At 39.2% G+C, this 19,644-nt stretch overlaps 1 protein-coding gene across 14 annotated transcripts in view; it reads right to left on the bottom strand.

The window, feature by feature from the left end:
- The window catches only part of MYO3B (myosin IIIB), a 430,360-nt gene that overhangs the window by 405,000 nt on the left and 5,716 nt on the right, over window positions 1-19,644 (bottom strand). For 13 of the 14 annotated variants that reach the window (XR_005384676.1, XR_005384677.1, XR_005384679.1 and 10 more), the window contains 2 exons: window positions 5,536-5,719; window positions 4,735-4,869 (listed from right to left, as the gene is read on the bottom strand). Coding sequence is in view for 10 of the 14 variants with exons in the window: in XM_038584790.1 (XP_038440718.1) it covers window positions 4,735-4,869; window positions 5,536-5,719 (319 nt within the window). In the remaining 4 variants the exon portion in view is untranslated. Of the gene's footprint in view, window positions 1-1,034; window positions 1,223-4,734; window positions 4,870-5,535; window positions 5,720-19,644 lie in introns of those variants that run through there. The other variant, XM_038584798.1, reaches the window with a different exon arrangement.

The raw sequence follows: 19,644 nt of genomic DNA, 5'->3' as shown, positions 1-19,644 counted from the left end.
CTTGCTCAATAAGCCATCAACTTTCCTCCATGTTATTAAAGAATGGCCCATGCATTATAATCACCAGACCTTTATTCTAGTCAAAGCTCCAACTTTCAAGTAGATTCTGTACTGGCATGCTGATTTGACCTAGTCAGACTGCAGAATTAACAGGAATTTCTTTTCAGTGCCCTTTTGTTCAATGGATTTTAATCTTTCAAGGATTTTAGGTTATAGAGGACATAAAGCAAGGTCAAGAATCATCAAAATTATTCAGTAAGATGCCTTAGTGAGTAAGGAAAGGGTTAAGGTCTAGACAGAGAGAGATAGGAGGCTCCTGACCCCCCTGACTTGGCTCACACAGGGGGCTACCTGACCAAGCTCACAGCAATCTCAGAAGTGGAGAAATGCTGAGACAGACAAACCCAGGGATAATGGGAACAAACTACTGGCCCTGAATGTTAGAGAGTACTTTTTTTTTTTTTTTTTTTTTTGACAGTTGTATTATAATCACAGAAAATGACAAGATCTCAAAGATGAAGTAAGCCAATAAGGATGTTATCAATAATACTTGCTCAAACCCAGATAGCACAAGAATCTCAAGGCCACAGCTTCCCAGTCAGTTCTCCATAAAAGACTGCCACTGAAAGCCCACAATGGCAACCCATTCATTTATATATATATATATGTGTGTGTATATATATATATATATATTTTTTTTTTATGGCAACCCATTCAGAACCCCTCTCACTCTAGAGAGCTTTTTCCTTCTGTTCTGCTTTCACTTTCATTTAGTAAACTCTCACTTTGCTTCACCCTTTTGTGTCTGCAAGATTTATTCTTCAACTTGTGAGACAAGAGCCCTGTATAACAGTAGAAAGTACTGTGTTGGACACTGTCCACCTCTCAGTAAGGCCAGAACAACATATTTCTCCACCACACCGTTGGGGCAGATAGTGTTCATTTTGCCAACACCAGGTGAAGTCAATGGCTTGCACCTACAATGAAAGCTATGTCACTACCACCCCAAGAGGTAGGTGGGCCCGGAGACTCACCTCCCATATCATCTCTCTCCAGGTCACATGCTTATTGAGGAGGGTGGTGGGTGGGCAGAGTCACTCCCACTCCTCAGCTTATAATTCTCTCTTGCTTTTGCTGAGCACAGTACATGTGCATAGGAGGCAACTCTGCTGCATTTCAAAGGTCCCCCTCTTCTCCACTCCCAAAGGTTCTACACTCTCCTCCTGATCCCCAGCAATCCAGTGACTCTCATTCTAGAACCCTGCCAGAAGCTAGCATCTGAAGCAGTGCTTGCTAACCATCTCTGGCCATCCAAAACGTACTTGTCCTATATCCCAATCCATCAGAGCCCTGCTACAACCCTGTTTTGTTAAGGTGATAAACTTGATTCATGCCACAGTATCAGTGGATGAAAATGGTTTAAAGTATAACACTTACAATGATATTCAGGCCTATGTTGGACTTAAACACAGGCCCTTAAATAAAGCAAAAACTGGACAAAGGTGTCTTCCCCCACTTCAACCTGGCTTAGTTACTGAACTTATACACAGGTCTCTGATTTAAAAAAAAAAAAAAAAAAAAAAAAAACTGATTTTTCTAAAAAAGCTATTTATTTTATCCAGTTTTAAAAATATTTTACTTAAAAAAAATATATTTTACTTTACAGCCTCATTTATGTGCTCTCAACTCCAAACCATTTAAGATGAACATGTGATTTGTGCTTAAATTAATAGTTCCTATCTGCTGAACATTTTATGCTAAAAGGAAAAAAGAGAAAAGTAGTTTATGCCTTAACACACACTAGGTATTTTTTCTGAGTATTATATTTTTCTTAAAGGTCTAAATTCCTATATTTAATTTAGGTGAGAAATAACAGGACTTACAGATTTTTAAAATTTAATATATTTTAAACTTATTCACAAATTTTCCAAAACATTATGATGTGTGTTTTCTCTCCATACCTTTCTAATGTAGTAGGTATCTGTCATGAAAGAAAGCTTTGGTTTACTTTCTGCTAATAATTAGTAATGAATTTCAGAAATGACACTTTTATTTGCTTTTCTTTTCAGAGTTGTGGTGATTTAAGGGGGTTATTAATAACATTTTTCTATCCTCTAGAATAGCTTCGCACTGGTCCTCTAACTTATTCAGGAAGGAAAGAACAAAAGTAACATAAATTTAATCTCCATATACACAGCAAGAAGAACAATATTAAACAGACCATAATTTTATTGTGTAAGTCTCCTAAAGCATGCCTTAAAAAAACAGCAAATAAAGCAAAATGGTCAAGGTGGTATGTAGACCATCATGGTCTTCCTGCTGTGTGTGTGTGTGTTTGTGTGTGTGTGTGTGTGTGTGTCCAGAAACTGCTGATCCCAGCCAGAGAAGCCGAGTCTGTGTTCCAAGGACCCAGCAGATGCATAGGCAGTAGCAACACATGATGCATAGCAGTAGCAACACATGATGGAAGAAAGGTTCTGAAGTGTGGTTCTCCACCCAGTTCTGCCACGTAACTCCTTCCCTGGAACTCCTTTGTTCCTCAAATGAATACCAGGGAGCTGACCTGAGAAAGGCCGAAGTTCCAGGCAGTTCTAAGAGCCCCGGAGTCCCTTTTCTATAAGCATATTGTAGGCTCTGGACATCCCTCACCACCCAGCAGCATGGCAAAGACATCCCACTCCAGGACAAGAAAAGATTGCACTGGACATCTGGTTCCCTGCACTACCAACTTTGGCATGGTCCGAAACAACTTGAAAAAGGTACAAATGTCAGCATATTGTATTGCTGAGATATGAATAATTCAGTATCTCAGGGCAGCCTCATTATCTGCCTGTGGTCATCCTAAAAAAAGCAAAGGATAGTCTGCAGGGGAGCATTTGCAGGAGGCTTAGTTCATAGTTCCGGGCTCCTTCTCATCTTTCAAGGCCATGCCCAGCCCTTTCTGGCTGACTTGCCCATACCTGAGGGGCTGATGTTCAAGCACTCCTCATCAGGAAAAGCCATTTATTCTCCAAGTGACCACAGATACGAGCAGCCCATCTGCCTACCTGGTCACATCAAGGGGAGAGGCCCCTTTTAAGGCATCAGAAAATTCCTGGAAGTTCCAGTTCTCCACATTTGAATACAGAGCCTCTATCAGTCAGGGGGTAAAAACCAACTGAATCTAAGATTTCTTATCACTGTACTTCCATTATTAAATTGTAATGAGGTTTAAAACATCTTAAAGAGCTGAAGAAGAATATAATCAGAGACCCTAGAAACCATACTTTCCATGTCCCAAGAAAAGCAGCATTTTAAAAATTAATGTCATTCTAGAGCTCATCAGCAGGATAAAAGATACATTCTCAGGGAGAGGGTAGGGAATAATAAAATCCAAAAGAAGATACTATAACAATATGTTATATGACAACCAGCCAACCAAACAGACAAAGATGATCTCTGCAAACCAAAACCCGTTACATATTTATATTCTGAGGAAGGCAATTGATATGACAGAAATGTTCCAACTGGTTTCCCTGAAGATTATCCCATTTGAATATAACAAATGAATTCCCTACACACGGTTGCCATGGCAGCCAGTATATATTGTTCCATGCCCAGGCCTCTTCAGAGCCAGGCAAAAGATGTGGACTAGAGGCTAGATGATGTATCGAGGCCTGACCTCTTGTTTAGTGCTTCTCTCTTAAGCTTTCTCATGTGTACACATGCTCCTGTGCTGCATATGTGAAGTCAGGCATAGAAGCATCTCTGTTCAGAGAAGAATTCACAACAAATGAGGGTGGGCCTAGTGAGCATGAGGCAAGAGACCTATCCTAATATACTAATTTCATATATTGTCATTATTACATCTTTGCCACTTTAAGTCTCATGGGAATAGAGTTGTAGGGAACGGACTCTTTTGCAGCCAGATACACACATTCATTACCATTAATAAAAAAGCAAAAAGGCAGGATTACAGTGAATACAGTGGTGCTCCTCTCAGATTCTCTCTTTAGAGCAGACGTTGCCTGGAATACTGGCTGTTCCCTGCTCCCAGCTCCTGGCGGTACCACTCACTAGGAATTTCCACCAGCTACAGAAAACTGCTTCCCCTTAAGTCACACCCCTTCCCAAGGCGGCACATAGCTTTGACCGGCTGATGCAGAGATACAATCCAGGACGCTCTCCATCTCTGGAGAATGGGCAGAGGCCTCTGTTGTGATCACACTGCTATTCCATGTCTCCCCTGCCCAGTCCTGCCTTCCTCACTTCCAGGTCTAGCTCCTCCAAGAACTCGCCAATAAATCTGCCACAGGTGATGCTCAAGAGTCTGTTTTAAGGGAACCCAATCTAAAATGAAGATTAATGGACATGAATGGGCTAATCCAAACTTGCCACGCCAAATAAACCCTGGGTTAGCAATTTTTGAAAATGAATTGCCATCAACTGGAACATGTTTTCTATGAAATGTTCCCAGCTTAAGGAAAAACTATCCTTTTCCAACTGCATTCCTATATACACTCTGTATGAGAAGAAAAGATTACTAAACTTTTGCAGCAGAGAAACGTGAACATTTTCTGTACACAGCCTACCTGTAAAAATCACAGAGGAGAAAGTCACATCTGGTAAGGTACTTGTGATGCACAGGAGGGACCAACTCCTCACGTGTGTATCTTACACTATTTAGGCAACAATGCATCTGCTTGTCCCTGGTGCTCTGTTTAAATGGATGGTTACCCAATGGGAGTCTCTTACCTCCAGGACCAGCCACAGCTGTCCTCCCACACAGTGATCCGCTTTGTAAAACATCCCATAAAACTTTACAACGTTGGGATGATTAGGAAGAAACTGCAAAATGTTGTATTCTGCTTCAATTTCTTCATCCATATCCTATACAGGGTAAAAAATGCATGCTGGATTAAGTCTAACATGTGAGGAAGAATACAGGTATGATATCACTTAATAAAGCATATTTATTCTGTAATTTTAATGTCATCATTACTGTATCTTGAAAATACTTAACAATGGACATTCATATCCCAATTAAAACCGTCTAATTATTATATCAATTATTACTTTCTTCTTTAATAATACCATTATAAGTATTTATTTTTACTTTAAAATGTCTGAATTTTCAAAGCAGTTAAGGAGAAGTAGCTTGAAGGGACCCAACCCAGCTTAGCCTAGGTGTTCAGCACTCTGAAAAAAGATGCCAGGCTAAGATGAATGAATACCACAAGTCTAGATCACTTTGTAACTTACAAAAACACAAGACTCTATATAAGGGAATGAAATACATTACTCTTTCCAAGAAAATAACTTTTGAAGAACCCAAAAGGTCAAAACAAAAACAACAGTAATATGGACAAGAAACAGAAATTCAAGGAATTTTTTTAACTCCAAATGGAGTCCCTTCATTCAGATGAGCTGACAAATCATGAGTCATTTTGAGATTTCATGCCAGGTTTCATGAAAATCATCCCTAGAGGAAAGAAGTTGAAAACTCAATGTCCACAAAACATTACACTGTGGTTGCAATTTACTACCATTACTTACACTGACTGGATCCAAAATTTTTACTGCAGCCAGGCTCCCATCTTTCTTGTTAGTTACTTTATAGACCTTGCCATAGGTGCCTTTACCTATGGTCTCTATAATTTCCCAGGTATCAGTAGGATCTGGAAGTGATTCAAGTCCAAGCATTGTGTGGTTGTAATGAAACAATCCATACAGATGTTTCCTGATGGAGAGAAAAGTTCGTTATGTGCAATGTACCACAAGATTAGGGGCGGTGGGCTTTCAAAACAAAAATATTCTTTTAAAAAAAATTATTTTTGGGCAGCCCAGGTGGCTCAGCGGTTTAGCGCTGCCTTTGGCCCAGGGCGTGATCCTGGAGACCCAGGATCGAGTCCTGCGTCAGGCTCCCTGCAGGGAGCCTGCTTCTCTCTCTGCCTGTGTCTCTGCACCTCTCTCTCTCTCTGTGTCTCTCATGAATAAAATTTAAAAGAAAAAATTATTTTTATTTATTTGAGAGAGCGTGCATGTGAGCAAGCATGAGGGGCGGGGCAGGGGAGTGGGCAGAGGGAGAAGAAGAAACAGACTCCCCACTAAGCCCGAACTAGGGCTGGATTCCAGGACCCTGAGATCATGACCTAAGGTGAAGTCAGCTTAACTCACTCAGCCATCCAGGCACCTCTCTGAACAAGAGTATTATTTCTTAATTAGCAGCATTATGGTACTTTTCATTTTCCTCTTTTAAGTAGATTTTTTTTAAAAAGGTATTTGAAACCTTCTTAAGTAATGGGGGTAGAAGGTGGAGGAATGGGCAATATGACTCTGAAATACCTTTTAAAACATGATTCTAAAAGAGGAGATTATACAAGTACTATAAGAAGGAGCAAAAGGGCCAAAGAGGATGTCTGGTCATGACTGGACAGTTCTCTAGGTTGCTGCTGGGGTGGGAGGTAAGTGTTTGAAAGCTAAAGATCTAAGATCTTCCTGCTCAGGGTCTGGTAACCACGAGCAGGCCTCCCTGATGGTCGCTGTACACCAGTCTCCAACTTCCATGTGCAAAGTCTAGGCTGCTAGGTAGGAGGAATTTGTGACTCTAGCAGGCATCAAAGTATAGCGCTCATTGCTGACCAGGTCTTGGGTCCTGCAAGGATTAGCCAAGCTCAAACTCCATCCATACAGGAACAGCCTCGTGTGGAAATCACACTAAGTAGTCAACAAACTCACTTTGTTGACTGCAAACTCACTTTGCCTATTTACTAAGAACACAGCCCTGTGGAAGTTCACGTACTTTAAGTATCGGTAGCAAGCTTGACAGGCAAATAAAGTCACCCAAGATTGACTCCATGAAAACGCCCCTTTAAGATCAGTTGCTCCTTGACGATGGGTCCCAAACCCAGTCTGCTTCTAACCACAGGGGAGGAGCCAATTAGGCTCCAACAGCAAGAGTCATGGCATCCGATCCTCACAAAGTGGCTTGGTAGCCACCCAGTGTGAGCATTTCTGTCCCATCCTGGGCATTTCAATTTGCACTTGTAATCCTAATTATTTTCTATACTGCATCTTCCCAAGGTGCAGCCTTCTGACCTGGCACAAGAATTTGGTTTCTATTCCTACCCTTTGTGATGGGGGCATTTCAAAGATACTGAAAACCATTACCAAAACAAAATAGAATCCCAATGACTGTAGGGCTGATGCTAGAAAGAACCTGTCTTTCCAGAGTTCACCTGGCAGGCTCCAAAGGAGCCTACAGTCACCTACAGTCAGCACCTCAAGAGCTGAGGAACTGACCCCAAAAGACTGGCTGGTCAAATAACTCCTGCCTTTCATCTGCCGGTTTCAAGATTCAAACAAACTCCAGCCTTTCCTCCTGGCCAGTGTTTTACAAAATCAATCTTTCTCATCACAATCTTTACTATTTTTGCCATCTGTACATTACCTATGCTATTACTTATTAAAATATGCTTAAATTATTTGCTTCTTCATCTTTTACTTGCTTTTTCATATGAATAAATATCTTTTAAGGCACTTTTTCTTTACCCTAAATGGAAAACCAGTATCATTTGCCAAACATCAAAATTAGCTGCAAAAAAGATGATTATGCTAGAAACAATAAAGAGCTATTCAAAAGTTCAACCAGATACTGCTACAAAACAGGAAAGTGTTTTGTAGAGCACAGCCAGATAGTGTTCTCTCTTTCTAAAAAAAAAGGTGGGGGGATAGATCATCAAATGATAGAGGGGAATTATAGACAAACACAAAATTTTCCTTAACATTATCAGAAGACCAGAAAAAGAATGAGCAAGGAAACTCTGTCTCTATGTGTTTCAGTGTTCTTTATTGTGAGATCCCCTAAACCTCTTGACACTTTTGAAGAACTGTTACAGGCCTAGCTTCTACAACAGTAAAAAGTTAGACCATCCAGGGGTACTGGTCAGGGCCAGACAGGCTGGGGGGGGGGGGGGGGGGCTTAGGGGAGGATACTGAGATGTGCTTTCTGGAGAGAAGAATCGGGTCCATCAGCTAGATGGAATTACTTTATACTTGCCAGTGCAGTCCCTACACTTGCCAGTTCCCCCACTAGCAGAGATGCTCACATCTGGGTTCAGTGGTCTGACAGTAGTGCTCAAGTCAAATTGTCTGCATGATCCTGGCCCTTCCCTGACCAATGATGATATGTGAACTGGCTACTTGTCTCTCTGTACCTTGATTTCTTTATCTGCATCATGGAACTGCTGCCACTAGTGATGCAATCCACTTTACAGAGTTGGTACTATGATTAGGAGATGGAGACAGAATAAAGTGAGCATAATTAGAGCCCAGAGAGGGCATCTGCCATCATAAAAGCATAGTACCAAGTTCTACTTCAGAATAGGCAAAGCTTAACAGTTTCCTGTTTTGTTTTATCTCACTTTTAGCCATGAACTAAATGAGAATCAAATTAGTTTTACTCCAATCAGTTAATAGTTTCAGACAAATGGCTGGGATTTGGTGTATGCAAATGAAATCACAGAATGTGGCATCAGGAAAGGACCCTGGAGGCCACTGAATCAAGTGGTTTTCTAATGATTTTGAGCCACAAAACCCTTTTGTTAAATTTAATCTCACTTAGGATGCTGATGTTTAAGCTGAAAGAAGCAGTGCAGGTCTGGCTGAGGCAGGCTGGGGGACCCTTTGCCCCATGGGAGACACGCAGAGTGACTGACTATCCTGGTTCGCCTAGGACTGCCTTACTTTCAGCACTGAAAATCCTATGTCCTGGGAAACCTCTCAGAACTGAGCAACTGAGATAGTCTTTGAGTCCTTCTCAGAGTATTATTAGAAAATCACTGTTTAAGCACCCCCACCCCACCCCACCCTTACTCCCTGTTATGTACTAAATTCTATCCTCCCTCCAAATTCATATGTTGAAGTCCTAACCTCCAGTACCTACAAATATGACTACATTTGGAGACAGAGCCTTTACAGAGGCATTTAAGGAAAATGAGGTTATATGCAGGGTGCTAATTCAATGTGACTGGTATCCTTATAATGGATTAGGACAGAGACATACACAAGGGGAAGATTATGTGAAGACACAGAGGGAAGATGGTGATGCAAAAGCCAAGAAGAATCAACCTTGCCAATACTCTGATCTCAGACTTCAGCCTTCAGAACTGTGAGGAAATAGGTTTCTGTTTTTTGAGCCACTCAGTCTGGGGAACTTTGTTATGGCAGCCCTAGCAAACCAGTACACTCCAATTTTACAAATGAAGAAAATAAAACCTAGATTGGTGTCACAAGCGTTTACAGGCAATTCAGTCCTCCCTAGGCCTGATCCTGTGATATTTGTTCCACAGAATAGAATGAAGGGATTTAGCTGGTTAACAATGGTACTGTCTCACCAATGCACCAAATACTTAAAAGTTCTATGATGGAAATACTCCCAATCACATGGAAGCTAAATACCCCCACTGACCTAATGGATGTCACTCTGGTCCCCGCCAGAACAAAAGCGACTCACCTAGAGGGACTCATCTACAGTTAGATGGGTGAACACTGGAGGGTATTATGCTGAGTGAAGTACTGGAGGGTATTATGCTGAGTGAAGTACTGGAGGGTAATAAAAATTTAAAAAAAAAAAAAAAAAAAGGGATCCCTGGGTGGCGCAGCGGTTTGGCACCTGCCTTTGGCCCAGGGCGCGATCCTGGAGACCCAGGATCGAGTCCCACGTCGGGCTCCTGGTGCATGGAGCCTGCTTCTCCCTCTGCCTGTGTCTCTGCCTCTCTCTCTCTCTCTCTCTCTCTCTCTCTCTGTGACTATCATAAATAAATAAAAATTTAAAAAAAAAAAAAAAAGAAGTACTGGAGGGTATTATGCTGAGTGAAGTAAGTCAGTCGGAGAAGGACAAACATTATATGTTCTCATTCATTTGGGGAATATAAATAATAGTGAAAGGGAAAATAAGGGAAGGGAGAAGAAATGGGTGGGAAATATCAGAAAGGGAGACAGAACGTAAAGACTGCTAACTCTGGGAAACGAACTAGGGGTGGTAGAAGGGGAGGAGGGCGGGGGGTGGGAGTGAATGGGTGACGGGCACTGGGTGTTATTCTGTATGTTAGTAAATTGAACACCAATAAAAAAAAAAAAAAAAAAAGATGGGTGAACAGAGGGAAGATCAGATTCCCCTGCCATGCCCATCATGTCCATCTGGGGATCCAGAGATAAGGTTAAATAAAGGTGTAACACAACAGATGCACAGTAACAGGGTTGCCAGTCCTTCTCACTTTAAAATCAGTATCTGACCTTATCAACTCCCTGATGATTTTGATTAAATACTCAGACCAAATAGTAGCTGCTTATGCTACTGCTCTATAAAAGTAGTGATAATCTGCTCAAGGGAGGTAGCTGGAATAGCCCTTCTGAGAGCCAAAAAGCTGCTCCTGTTCAGAATGTTAACCTTGGGGGAGATTGCACTTCTGCAGTCTGTGCCTGGATCCAGATAGACAGAGCTTGACCTCATGGAAATAGTCAGGATTAAGCAAAGAAGAGCCAGGGGCAGTCTGAAGTAAAAGGATGAATCTGAGACCTCAGGACTCTGCAGAACCTCATATGTCTCTGTGGAGGCACCTGGGCTTCCTACAATTCCTGAAATAGGAACCCCATCCTTTATTTGGACTTGAAATGAAGGAGTAACCTCAGGAGGCTACAAAACTCAGGTTACACAGGCTACTCTCTTTGAACGACAAACAGACTCCTATGTTGTGGCAGAGAAAATGATACATTTTTCAGCGCAGGGTAAGCTTGAGCAGTTTACAAACCAATCAGAAGTCCTATCAGCCTAGACACGTCTATGTGCGCAGTTGCTCTAAAGTAAAGATTTGATGAACACTTTGTTTTTTGTATGTAGTAGTATTATGTAAATCGATAACACAAATGGATTTCTCATCAAAGTCACTACTTTTTCAGAGCAAGATTCTGCTGTCCCCTTTATTCCTACTGTACCCAAACCCTTGCTAATATCTATTAGCAAGGCAAAGATGACATCACCTGGGAAGGATATCCCCATTGTGTGAAAAGGGTTATATAACATTAAGGAATATTTTCCTATCTTTGTCACACATGATTAGCCAATTATCTAGGAAACAGCCAAACTCCTCATTATTTAAGCAGAGAGAGAGAGAGAGAGAGAGAGAGAGAGAGAGAGAGATTGATTGATTGATTTAGTAATTTAGTAAGAGACTTTAACCTTATGGTAACACAGTCCCTTGGAAGTTAAGAACAACTGTCATTTTTCTTATTTTGTTTTCTTTTGAGAAGGCAAACTCCTAGAGGACAGAAGCCATATCTCTTTATTGTGGTTGAGAATATTCTTTCTGTTGGTAAGTATTAATGGACCAAACATGATCTTTGCTTGCTGTTAACAGCAGGGGCAGGTTTCACACCACCAGAGAGCAGCTCAGTTCCAGATCCCTCTCACAAGAGAGGAGTGGCTTGCCCAGGTTACACATCACACTGCAGTGAGGAGTTGCACATACGGCTGTAAACTAATAGTACAGCTGCTGCTTTATCTTATCAGGATTGAATGTTTAGACTTCCTTATGAGTTTTGGTTTCAATCTATCAGCAGACAGCATACTTTAAAAAATAAGCCACAGAATACACTATAGTTAGGTTTTGTCAAACATGATTCCATAGATTTCTAATTTCACATACATACACAAAGTCAGACATTGGGCTTCCCAATGGAAGAAATGGTATTACCAAAAAAATTAAACTGAATCTAATCAAGCTTCTGGATTGCCAATTTACAGGAAGAGAAAAGGGCAGGATAACCACTTCATTATACACAAAACTGTCAATCACTATTTGTAACTCTGAAACTAATGTAACATTGTATGTCAACTATATTTCAATACAAAAAGACAAAGTACATGGTACACAATACCATCTGTGTATGATAAACCAAATCCAGACTCTAAATCTCCCCAGGAAACTCTCCAAGACAAACGATCCAATTTCTTCAAAAAATAAGTTGCAAATAAAAATAAATTGAGACAGAGGTTAAAAGAGGCTTAAAATACATATCAAATGTGAAATAAAGTGAGGAGTCACAAAAAACAAACATTAAATTATAACATTTATAAGATATTCAGATCACTAGCTATTAAATAATATTAAGGAAGCATTGTTAATTTTGTTTGTAGTTATGTTTTTTAAAAAGGTTCCTTTTGGGGGTACCTGGGTGGCTCAGTCAGTTAGGCGCCTGCCTAATGCTCAGGTCATGATGCTAGGGTGCTGGGATCAAGCCAAGGATTGGGCTCCCTGCTCAGTCGGGTAGTGTCTGCTTCTCCCTCTCCCTTTGCCTGCCATTCCCCCCTGCTCATGCTTGCTCTTTCAAATAAATAAAATTTAAAAAAAAAAAAAAGATTCCTTATCATTTAGCAATTTACACTGAAATATTTACAGGTACAACAATATGAGGAAAAAACAAGAAGGGGCATGCCTGACACAACATTGGCCATGAGGAGTAATTACTGAAGCTGAGGACATGGGGGATTCATTATTATATTGTTTACTTTTGTATGTTTTTAATTTCCATAATAAAAAGTTTTTAAAAATTTAGTGTAACTAAATGATTGTCAGTGGATATTCTGGGATTTATACACCTGGTCAATCCTACCTCCCTTAAGAGTTTCCCTACCATCTCACCTTCAATAATATTCGAAAAAGTCTCCCAGTCTCATGCAGGTTAGCACTTTGGGTAAGAAACAATAAACCTTTAACCAACAAAAAAATACTCCAGAATTTGACTCTAAAGCACCCACACTCATACTGCCAGAAAGTCACCTTCTCATTCCACCTCTAGCTGACTGAGGCACAGTCAGTGGCCCTCTGTGGCTGATGTCCCAGCCCATACTGCCATTAAACACAGAACTATAATTAGAAGAAGCTAATGAACCGCTGAACAGCACAGGAAAATCAATAGGCAGAAGAAGGCAAGTGACCTTCTTCTGTCCATCCAACTCCTATTCTTTCTTCCTGGAGGAAGAACATCAATTTAAGACACTGAAATGAGCAAAAAGACTCATCACCACAAATATCTATAATCTTTCTCATCATGTCCCTGAAAAAGAAACTGTCCAATGGCATAAAGTTGAATCTGCCCAAGGCTAAAAACACATAAAAGAAGAAAGTAATACACATGAGCACGCTGGGTAGGCAGCCCCTATGCAGCTGGTGAAAGGCCTAGAAGGAAAACAAAAAATAGTCCAAAGTGAGCTTTGACTCTGGCAAAAAAAAAAAAAAAAAAAAAAAAAAAAAAAAGGAATCCATGGAACAAATTCCACATGGTCCCCTTAAAACTGATGTATTTACTGAAGAAGGAAAAAAACAAAAACAAAAACCCTAATCCAAAGGAGGAAAATGTTCTTGATAAATTCCCTGTTCATTCACCTGTGTCCTTTCAGAGGCTCTAATAGCTGACATCAACATGGGGTTAAAAACAAATAGATGAACTCAATTCTTCCAGGGTTGAAGTGAGCACTAAATATCCTCATTCTGAAGTGTAGCCATTTCTTCCATGTCCTATGGCTCTTTCCCTGTGCTTTGTCACTTCTTTGGATTAATCAAAAACTAGACCTGGTGACCTAGTTTTTATATACCATCTCGCCTTCTTTCAACAATAGGTCAGAGATTAGACAAAATTACCATAAAATTTTTTTACTGTGCATTTGGTAAATAGTTTCTAAATGCTAAATGTATGCAAGCCCTAGATTAGGTTCTATGACAAATATAGGCTAGAATAACAAACTCAACTCTGCTCTTGAGGTTCTAAACTTGTTTAGAAAACCCTTATGACTTCTGGGGCAAGATGGAACAGTGAAGTCAGGTTTTCCTAAAACTATGAATGAACAATATTAATAACAAAAAGGTTGAAATCCAGCAAACAAAACAAAAATATATTAGCAATAATTAAAACAAAAGAAATGATACATTTTTTCTTGCCATAATCTTTGAAAAGCAGCATTCAGAGAAAGTGAGAGATGGAAGACTTCACAGTCACTGCTGTTCTCAACCAAGCTCTTCTCCCAGAAGTGTGGTGGGTTTGGGAGATGGTGAATGGACAAAATGCTGAAAAACCTCAGCATACTCCATATTTTAAAAAGAAGTAATCAGAGAGGGAGAATTAGCAGCAGGGAAATGAATCAAGGCTCATTCACTTATGCCTTCAATAAGAATTCATTAAGAAACTATTGCATAATCACTCAAAACTAGGCTCTGAGGGTCATTAAAAGAAGTGGAAGAAATAACCAGGTTCCATTCTAAAGCAGATTGCATTTCCAAAGATATGCAGGAAAGATGCCTCCTGCCAGGTGAGATGACTCTAATTCAGGATTTGAAACAATATTTCAAAAAGAACAAAATCAATATCCATAAAACATGATTGCGCCTAATGTCTACTACCTCTATCTACATCAGGGAGCAAAATGAACAAGCCTCAGAGAGACAGACATTTCCTGATAGAGTTACTGAATACCACAGCAGAGGGAGAATTTGTCAGGTATACAGAACCAACACAGGCGCGCGCGCGCGCACACACACACACACACACACACACACACACATACACACACACACCCCCCAAAACAAAACCAAAAGCAACAAAACAGAACGAAAGCTCAGGCTTCCCTTTACAGCATCACTCAATACTCAATACACTAAAATACACAACCCATGAGTACAAAGTTCTGAAGGAGAAAAAACTGTGAATAAATATTTTTATATTTAGCCAAATTGTTGTTCAAGCATAAAGACAACAAACATTTTCAGACATGCAACAGCTCAATGACTCCATAAGTCCCACTTGGAAAAAAAAATGACTTGCGCCCCAAATCCAGCAAACCAAGAGATAAATGTGGAATTCTAGGAAAAAGTATGATAGGGAGAACTGAACCTATATACATTTAAAATTAGGCTAAACAGGGATCCCTGGGTGGCGCAGCGGTTTGGCGCCTGCCTTTGGCCCGGGGCGCGATCCTGGAGACCCGGGATCAAGTCCCGCGTCGGGCTCCCGGTGCATGGAGCCTGCTTCTCTGCCTGTGTCTCTGCCTCTCTCTCTCTCTCTGTGACTATCATAAATAAATTAAAAAAAAAAAAATTAAAATTAGGCTAAACAACAGTATGAAGTACATTTATTTCACACCAGATTGTTAAACATTTCAACAATAAAAAATAATAAACCAAATTCAACAGTTTGGAGAGAGGTAGAGGGTAAAATAAAGTTAGAATTTTCTCACATTTCTTTATTTACTAAAGATTATAAATCAAGAAATTGAGGATTAAGTATACTATCTGAAATTATAAAGTTAACCAAGTTAAATGACAACATTAGCAAAAATAAGGAGAAAGTGTATGTGATAATTTTCTTATCCATCTCAGTAAGTAAGCAACAGTTAATTGATAAAGAGATTAAACCACTATGTAAATTTATAAAAGAAACTGCTTTAAAAAAAAAAAGAGAGAGACCATTTTTGACATTATCATAAAAAAGTACACTTACTCTTATATGACGCATACATTCATACACCCATACAAAAAAAAGACAATCCATGGCTAAAAGATGAGTTTGGGTTGGGAATGGGGAAATCATTAGAAACAAAAATTTGGGGCTCCTGGGTGGCCCAGTCAGTTGAGCATTTGCCTTCAGCTCAAGTCAGGATCCTGGGGTTCTGGGATCTAGGCCCCCCAGCAGGCTCCTGCTCAATGGGGAGTCAGCTTGTCCCTTTCTCTTTGCCCCTCCCCCACTCCCACTTGTGCTGTCTCCCTCTAATAAAATCTTTTAAACAATTTAAAAATAAAACAGAAAATATAATGTAAATTAAGAAGCATTCATCCTAAAATACATACATTTCTTAATGAGACCAAAATACAGAACAAACCAAATCTGTACAGATCCACATCTAAAATAAACTCTCCGGGCAGCCCCGGTGGCACAGCGGTTTAGCGCCGCCTGCAGCCCGGGGTGTGATCCTGGGGACCCAGGATCGAGTCCTGCGTCGGGCTTCCGGCATGGAGCCTGCTTCTCCCCCTCTGCCTGTGTCTCTGCCTCTCTCTCTCTCTCTCTGAATAAATAAATAAATAAATCTTAAAATAAAATAAAATAAAATAAACTCTCCAAGGGATGCCTGGGTGGTTAAGTGTCTGCCTTTGGCTCAGGGCATGATCCTGGAGTTCCGGGATCAAGTCCCACTTCGGGCTCCCTGCATGAAGCCTGCTTCTCCCTCTGCCTATGTCTCTGCCTCTCTCTCTGTGTCTCTCATGAATAAATAAAATCTTTAAAAATAAATAAGAAAAACAAATATCTTTAAAAATATAATAAAACTCTCCAAGAAACTCTAACTCAGAAAGGTTAAAAGTAAAAAGGACATCAAAGATAAACCAGGCAAATGTTAAAGAAAAAGAAAAAGAGTCATAGTATTAATATCACAAAAGAGCAAATTTAAGGCAAAAACTATTAAAAAACATAAAGCATTATTTGTACATGATAATTAATAATAATAATAATATACTAAGCAATTATTATGCACCAGGAAATGTTCTATACACTATTGAAATCTCCAGAATTTAAATCAATAATGTGTTTGTGTATGTTATAAATCATTCACCACTAAAAACTGTCGAAATTCATAAAAAAACACCTAGAACCAACAAAACAATAATAACAGACACAGCCAATCATGACAGAAGAAGACAAAATAGTAGGAAATACATACAATCAATATAGTTAACCCAACATATATATATATCAAAGTACATACGTAACATAAAACTTTTTTCCAAGTACCTTTTACATTTTTTTTAATTTTTTTAAATTTTTATTTATTTATGATAGTCACACACACAGAGAGAGAGAGAGAGAGGCAGAGACATAGGCAGAGGGAGAAGCAGGCTCGATGCACCGGGAGCCCGACGTGGGATTCGATCCCGGGTCTCCAGGATCGCGCCCTGGGCCAAAGGCAGGCACTAAACCGCTGCGCCACCCAGGGTTCCCAGTACCTTTTAATTTTAAATTTAATTCTAATCAGAGGAGGAAATTTAGATTCACCATACTAACAGATTGAGAAAGAAAAACCCTATGATCACTTCAATAGACACAAAAAAGCACCTGACAAAATTCAACATCCACCCAGGATTTTTTTTTAAATGCTCAGCAAAGCAGAAATATATGTGTACTTCTTCAACTTGATAAATGCAACTGCAGAAGACCTAGAGTTAACATCGCATTTAATGGTGAAAAACAGAATGCTTTCACCTTAAAATCAGGAACAAGGCAAGCACGTCTGCTCTCACCACTTCTGTTCAACATTGTAGGGGAGGCAGTGCAATAAGGCAAGAAAAAGAAAAGCAACCAGATTGGAGATTAGAAAGGTAGAAGCAAATGGACTTTATTTGCAGATGACATGTTCATCTACATAAAAAATCTGAGGACATTTATAACAAGGCTACTAGAATTAGTGAATTTATCAAAGTTATAAAATTCAAGGTGAATATTTTAAAATCAATCATATTTCTATATTACTAGAAAGGAAAACTTTTCAACAAATAAACAATGTTGAAACAATTGTATAGCCATATACAGAAAGAAAAGAGGAACCTCCACCTTTTCCTCTCATATGCAAAAATTAACTTCAATTGATCACAGAACAAATGTAAAAGCTGAAACTCTATTAAACTTCTAGTAGACAAATATACAAGGATGTTCATTGTAGAACTGTTTCTAATAGAAAACCAGATACAACTTTAAGGTCCATCATTATGAAAAGATTATGTAACAAATCATAATAATTACATAAAATGAAATACTATCTAACATGTAACCATTTAAAAGAAATAAAATAAGTTTTGTGTCAATTAATTGGAAAGAATAACAAAATAAATACGGTTTTCTAAAAGTATTGAACAGTTTGTAAAGATGAGAATTTTATGTAAATAAAGGAATATTTACACTTATAGCTATTGTATGTGTATGCCCTTGTATGTGTATCTATATTTGTGTATCTTTATATATGTATTTTCCAGAAAACTACCCAAAAACCTCTTAAACTTTAGGAAGAGGTATCAGGAGTCAGAGAAATTAGAAAAGGGAGATTAATATGATTTTTAGAAAATTTAGACCTTTCTATACTACTTTTTTTTTTTTTTTTGGCTATTGCATGTATTATTTTATTTTAAAAGTAAAATAATTTTTTTCTTTTTAGCAAACAGATCTCTATAGAGGAGATTATTCTCACTCAGACCTGCTGAGGTCATGGGAAAACAGACACCATATAAAGCTGCAGGAGCCCATCTTGAGAAGAGGAAAGCAGAGAAGGAAGAAATCAAAAGGACCATGCTTAAAAGAGGACTGGCAAATGGATTTACTACCAATTCTATATCCAGGCTTTCTGAAGCTTGATAAGCTTTGTCTGTCCTTGGACGTCCATGAAGTTTCTTACTTCATTCTTCTAAGAAACTGCCTCTTCTCACAAGCCAACTTAAGACCCTCACAAGCTGGTTTTAATTCCTAACAACCCTGAAGGAGCCTGGCCTACCCTTTTTGAATACCTTGCATTACTCCATAGTAGAGATGCAGCCTTACCTTGCTGAAAATGAAGCAGTCTGAAGCATGTACCCTGTGAACTCCTGCAATCAGTCAAGCCTAGCAAGTATGATTTAAATAGAAACTTGTCCAGCAACATTTTCTACCTGAGAGAAAATTTATGATGAAGAATTCCATTTCTGAGTATGTTATTCAGAATATTTTGTCTAAATGTTATAGTATGCTCCATATGAATTACAAATCATGGAAGAATGCTTTTAAACCTAGAGAACAGCTTTTAAAAAGAAATCTGAGAAGTGAACAGTGCAAGTTTAGAGAAAGGGGAAATTTGCACAAATATTAAATATAATAAGAAAACATCATATAAGCATTAACAAACTACAGTATAATTCCAAACTAACATATAAGCAAGTGTGTGATACAATGGTAAAGGTTGGTAAGAGACTAGGCCAATCTTTAGGGCCTTAACAAACAGAACCTATCTGCACATGGCCACACAGAACCCATTCAAGTAAGTGTAGATGTCATCTCTTGTAGGAGGCCTTCCTAATCTTCCCATTAGAGGTGACCTTTCCTTTATGGTCTCACTGTATCATGTACTCTTTTCTAGCAGTTACCACATTGCCTGACATTTACTGTTCACATGTTGGTCTTCTCCACCGGTGGGCCCTAAGGTACAGGGGCCATGCCGTCATAATTTTTTCTGCCTCATAGGCAAATGCCCATTGTATAATAAGTGCTCAATAAATTCTTGGTGAATACAAGATTGAAAACCAGAACTCTGGGCAGCCTGGGTAGCTCAGCGGTTTAGTGCCACCTTCAGCCCAGGGCATGATCCTGGAGACCTGGGATGGAGTCCCTCGTCAGGTTCCCTGCATGGAGCCTGCTTTTCCCTCTGCCTGTGTCTCTACCTCTCTGTTTCTCATGAATAAATAAATAAAATCTTAAAAAAAAAAAAAAAAAAACAGAACTTTGAGAACCAATAAGATCATCTTAATTAAAACACAAGAGTTGTAGTTTCTTTTTTTTTTTTTATTTTTTTTATTTTTTTTTTTTATGATAGGCACACAGTGA

The sequence above is a fragment of the Canis lupus genome, chromosome 36 (assembly GCF_011100685.1).
Source record: "Canis lupus familiaris isolate Mischka breed German Shepherd chromosome 36, alternate assembly UU_Cfam_GSD_1.0, whole genome shotgun sequence".
NCBI lineage: Eukaryota > Metazoa > Chordata > Mammalia > Carnivora > Canidae > Canis > Canis lupus.
The sequence above is the reverse complement of the archived record's forward strand: the minus strand, read 5'-3'. Positions and strand labels throughout refer to the sequence as shown.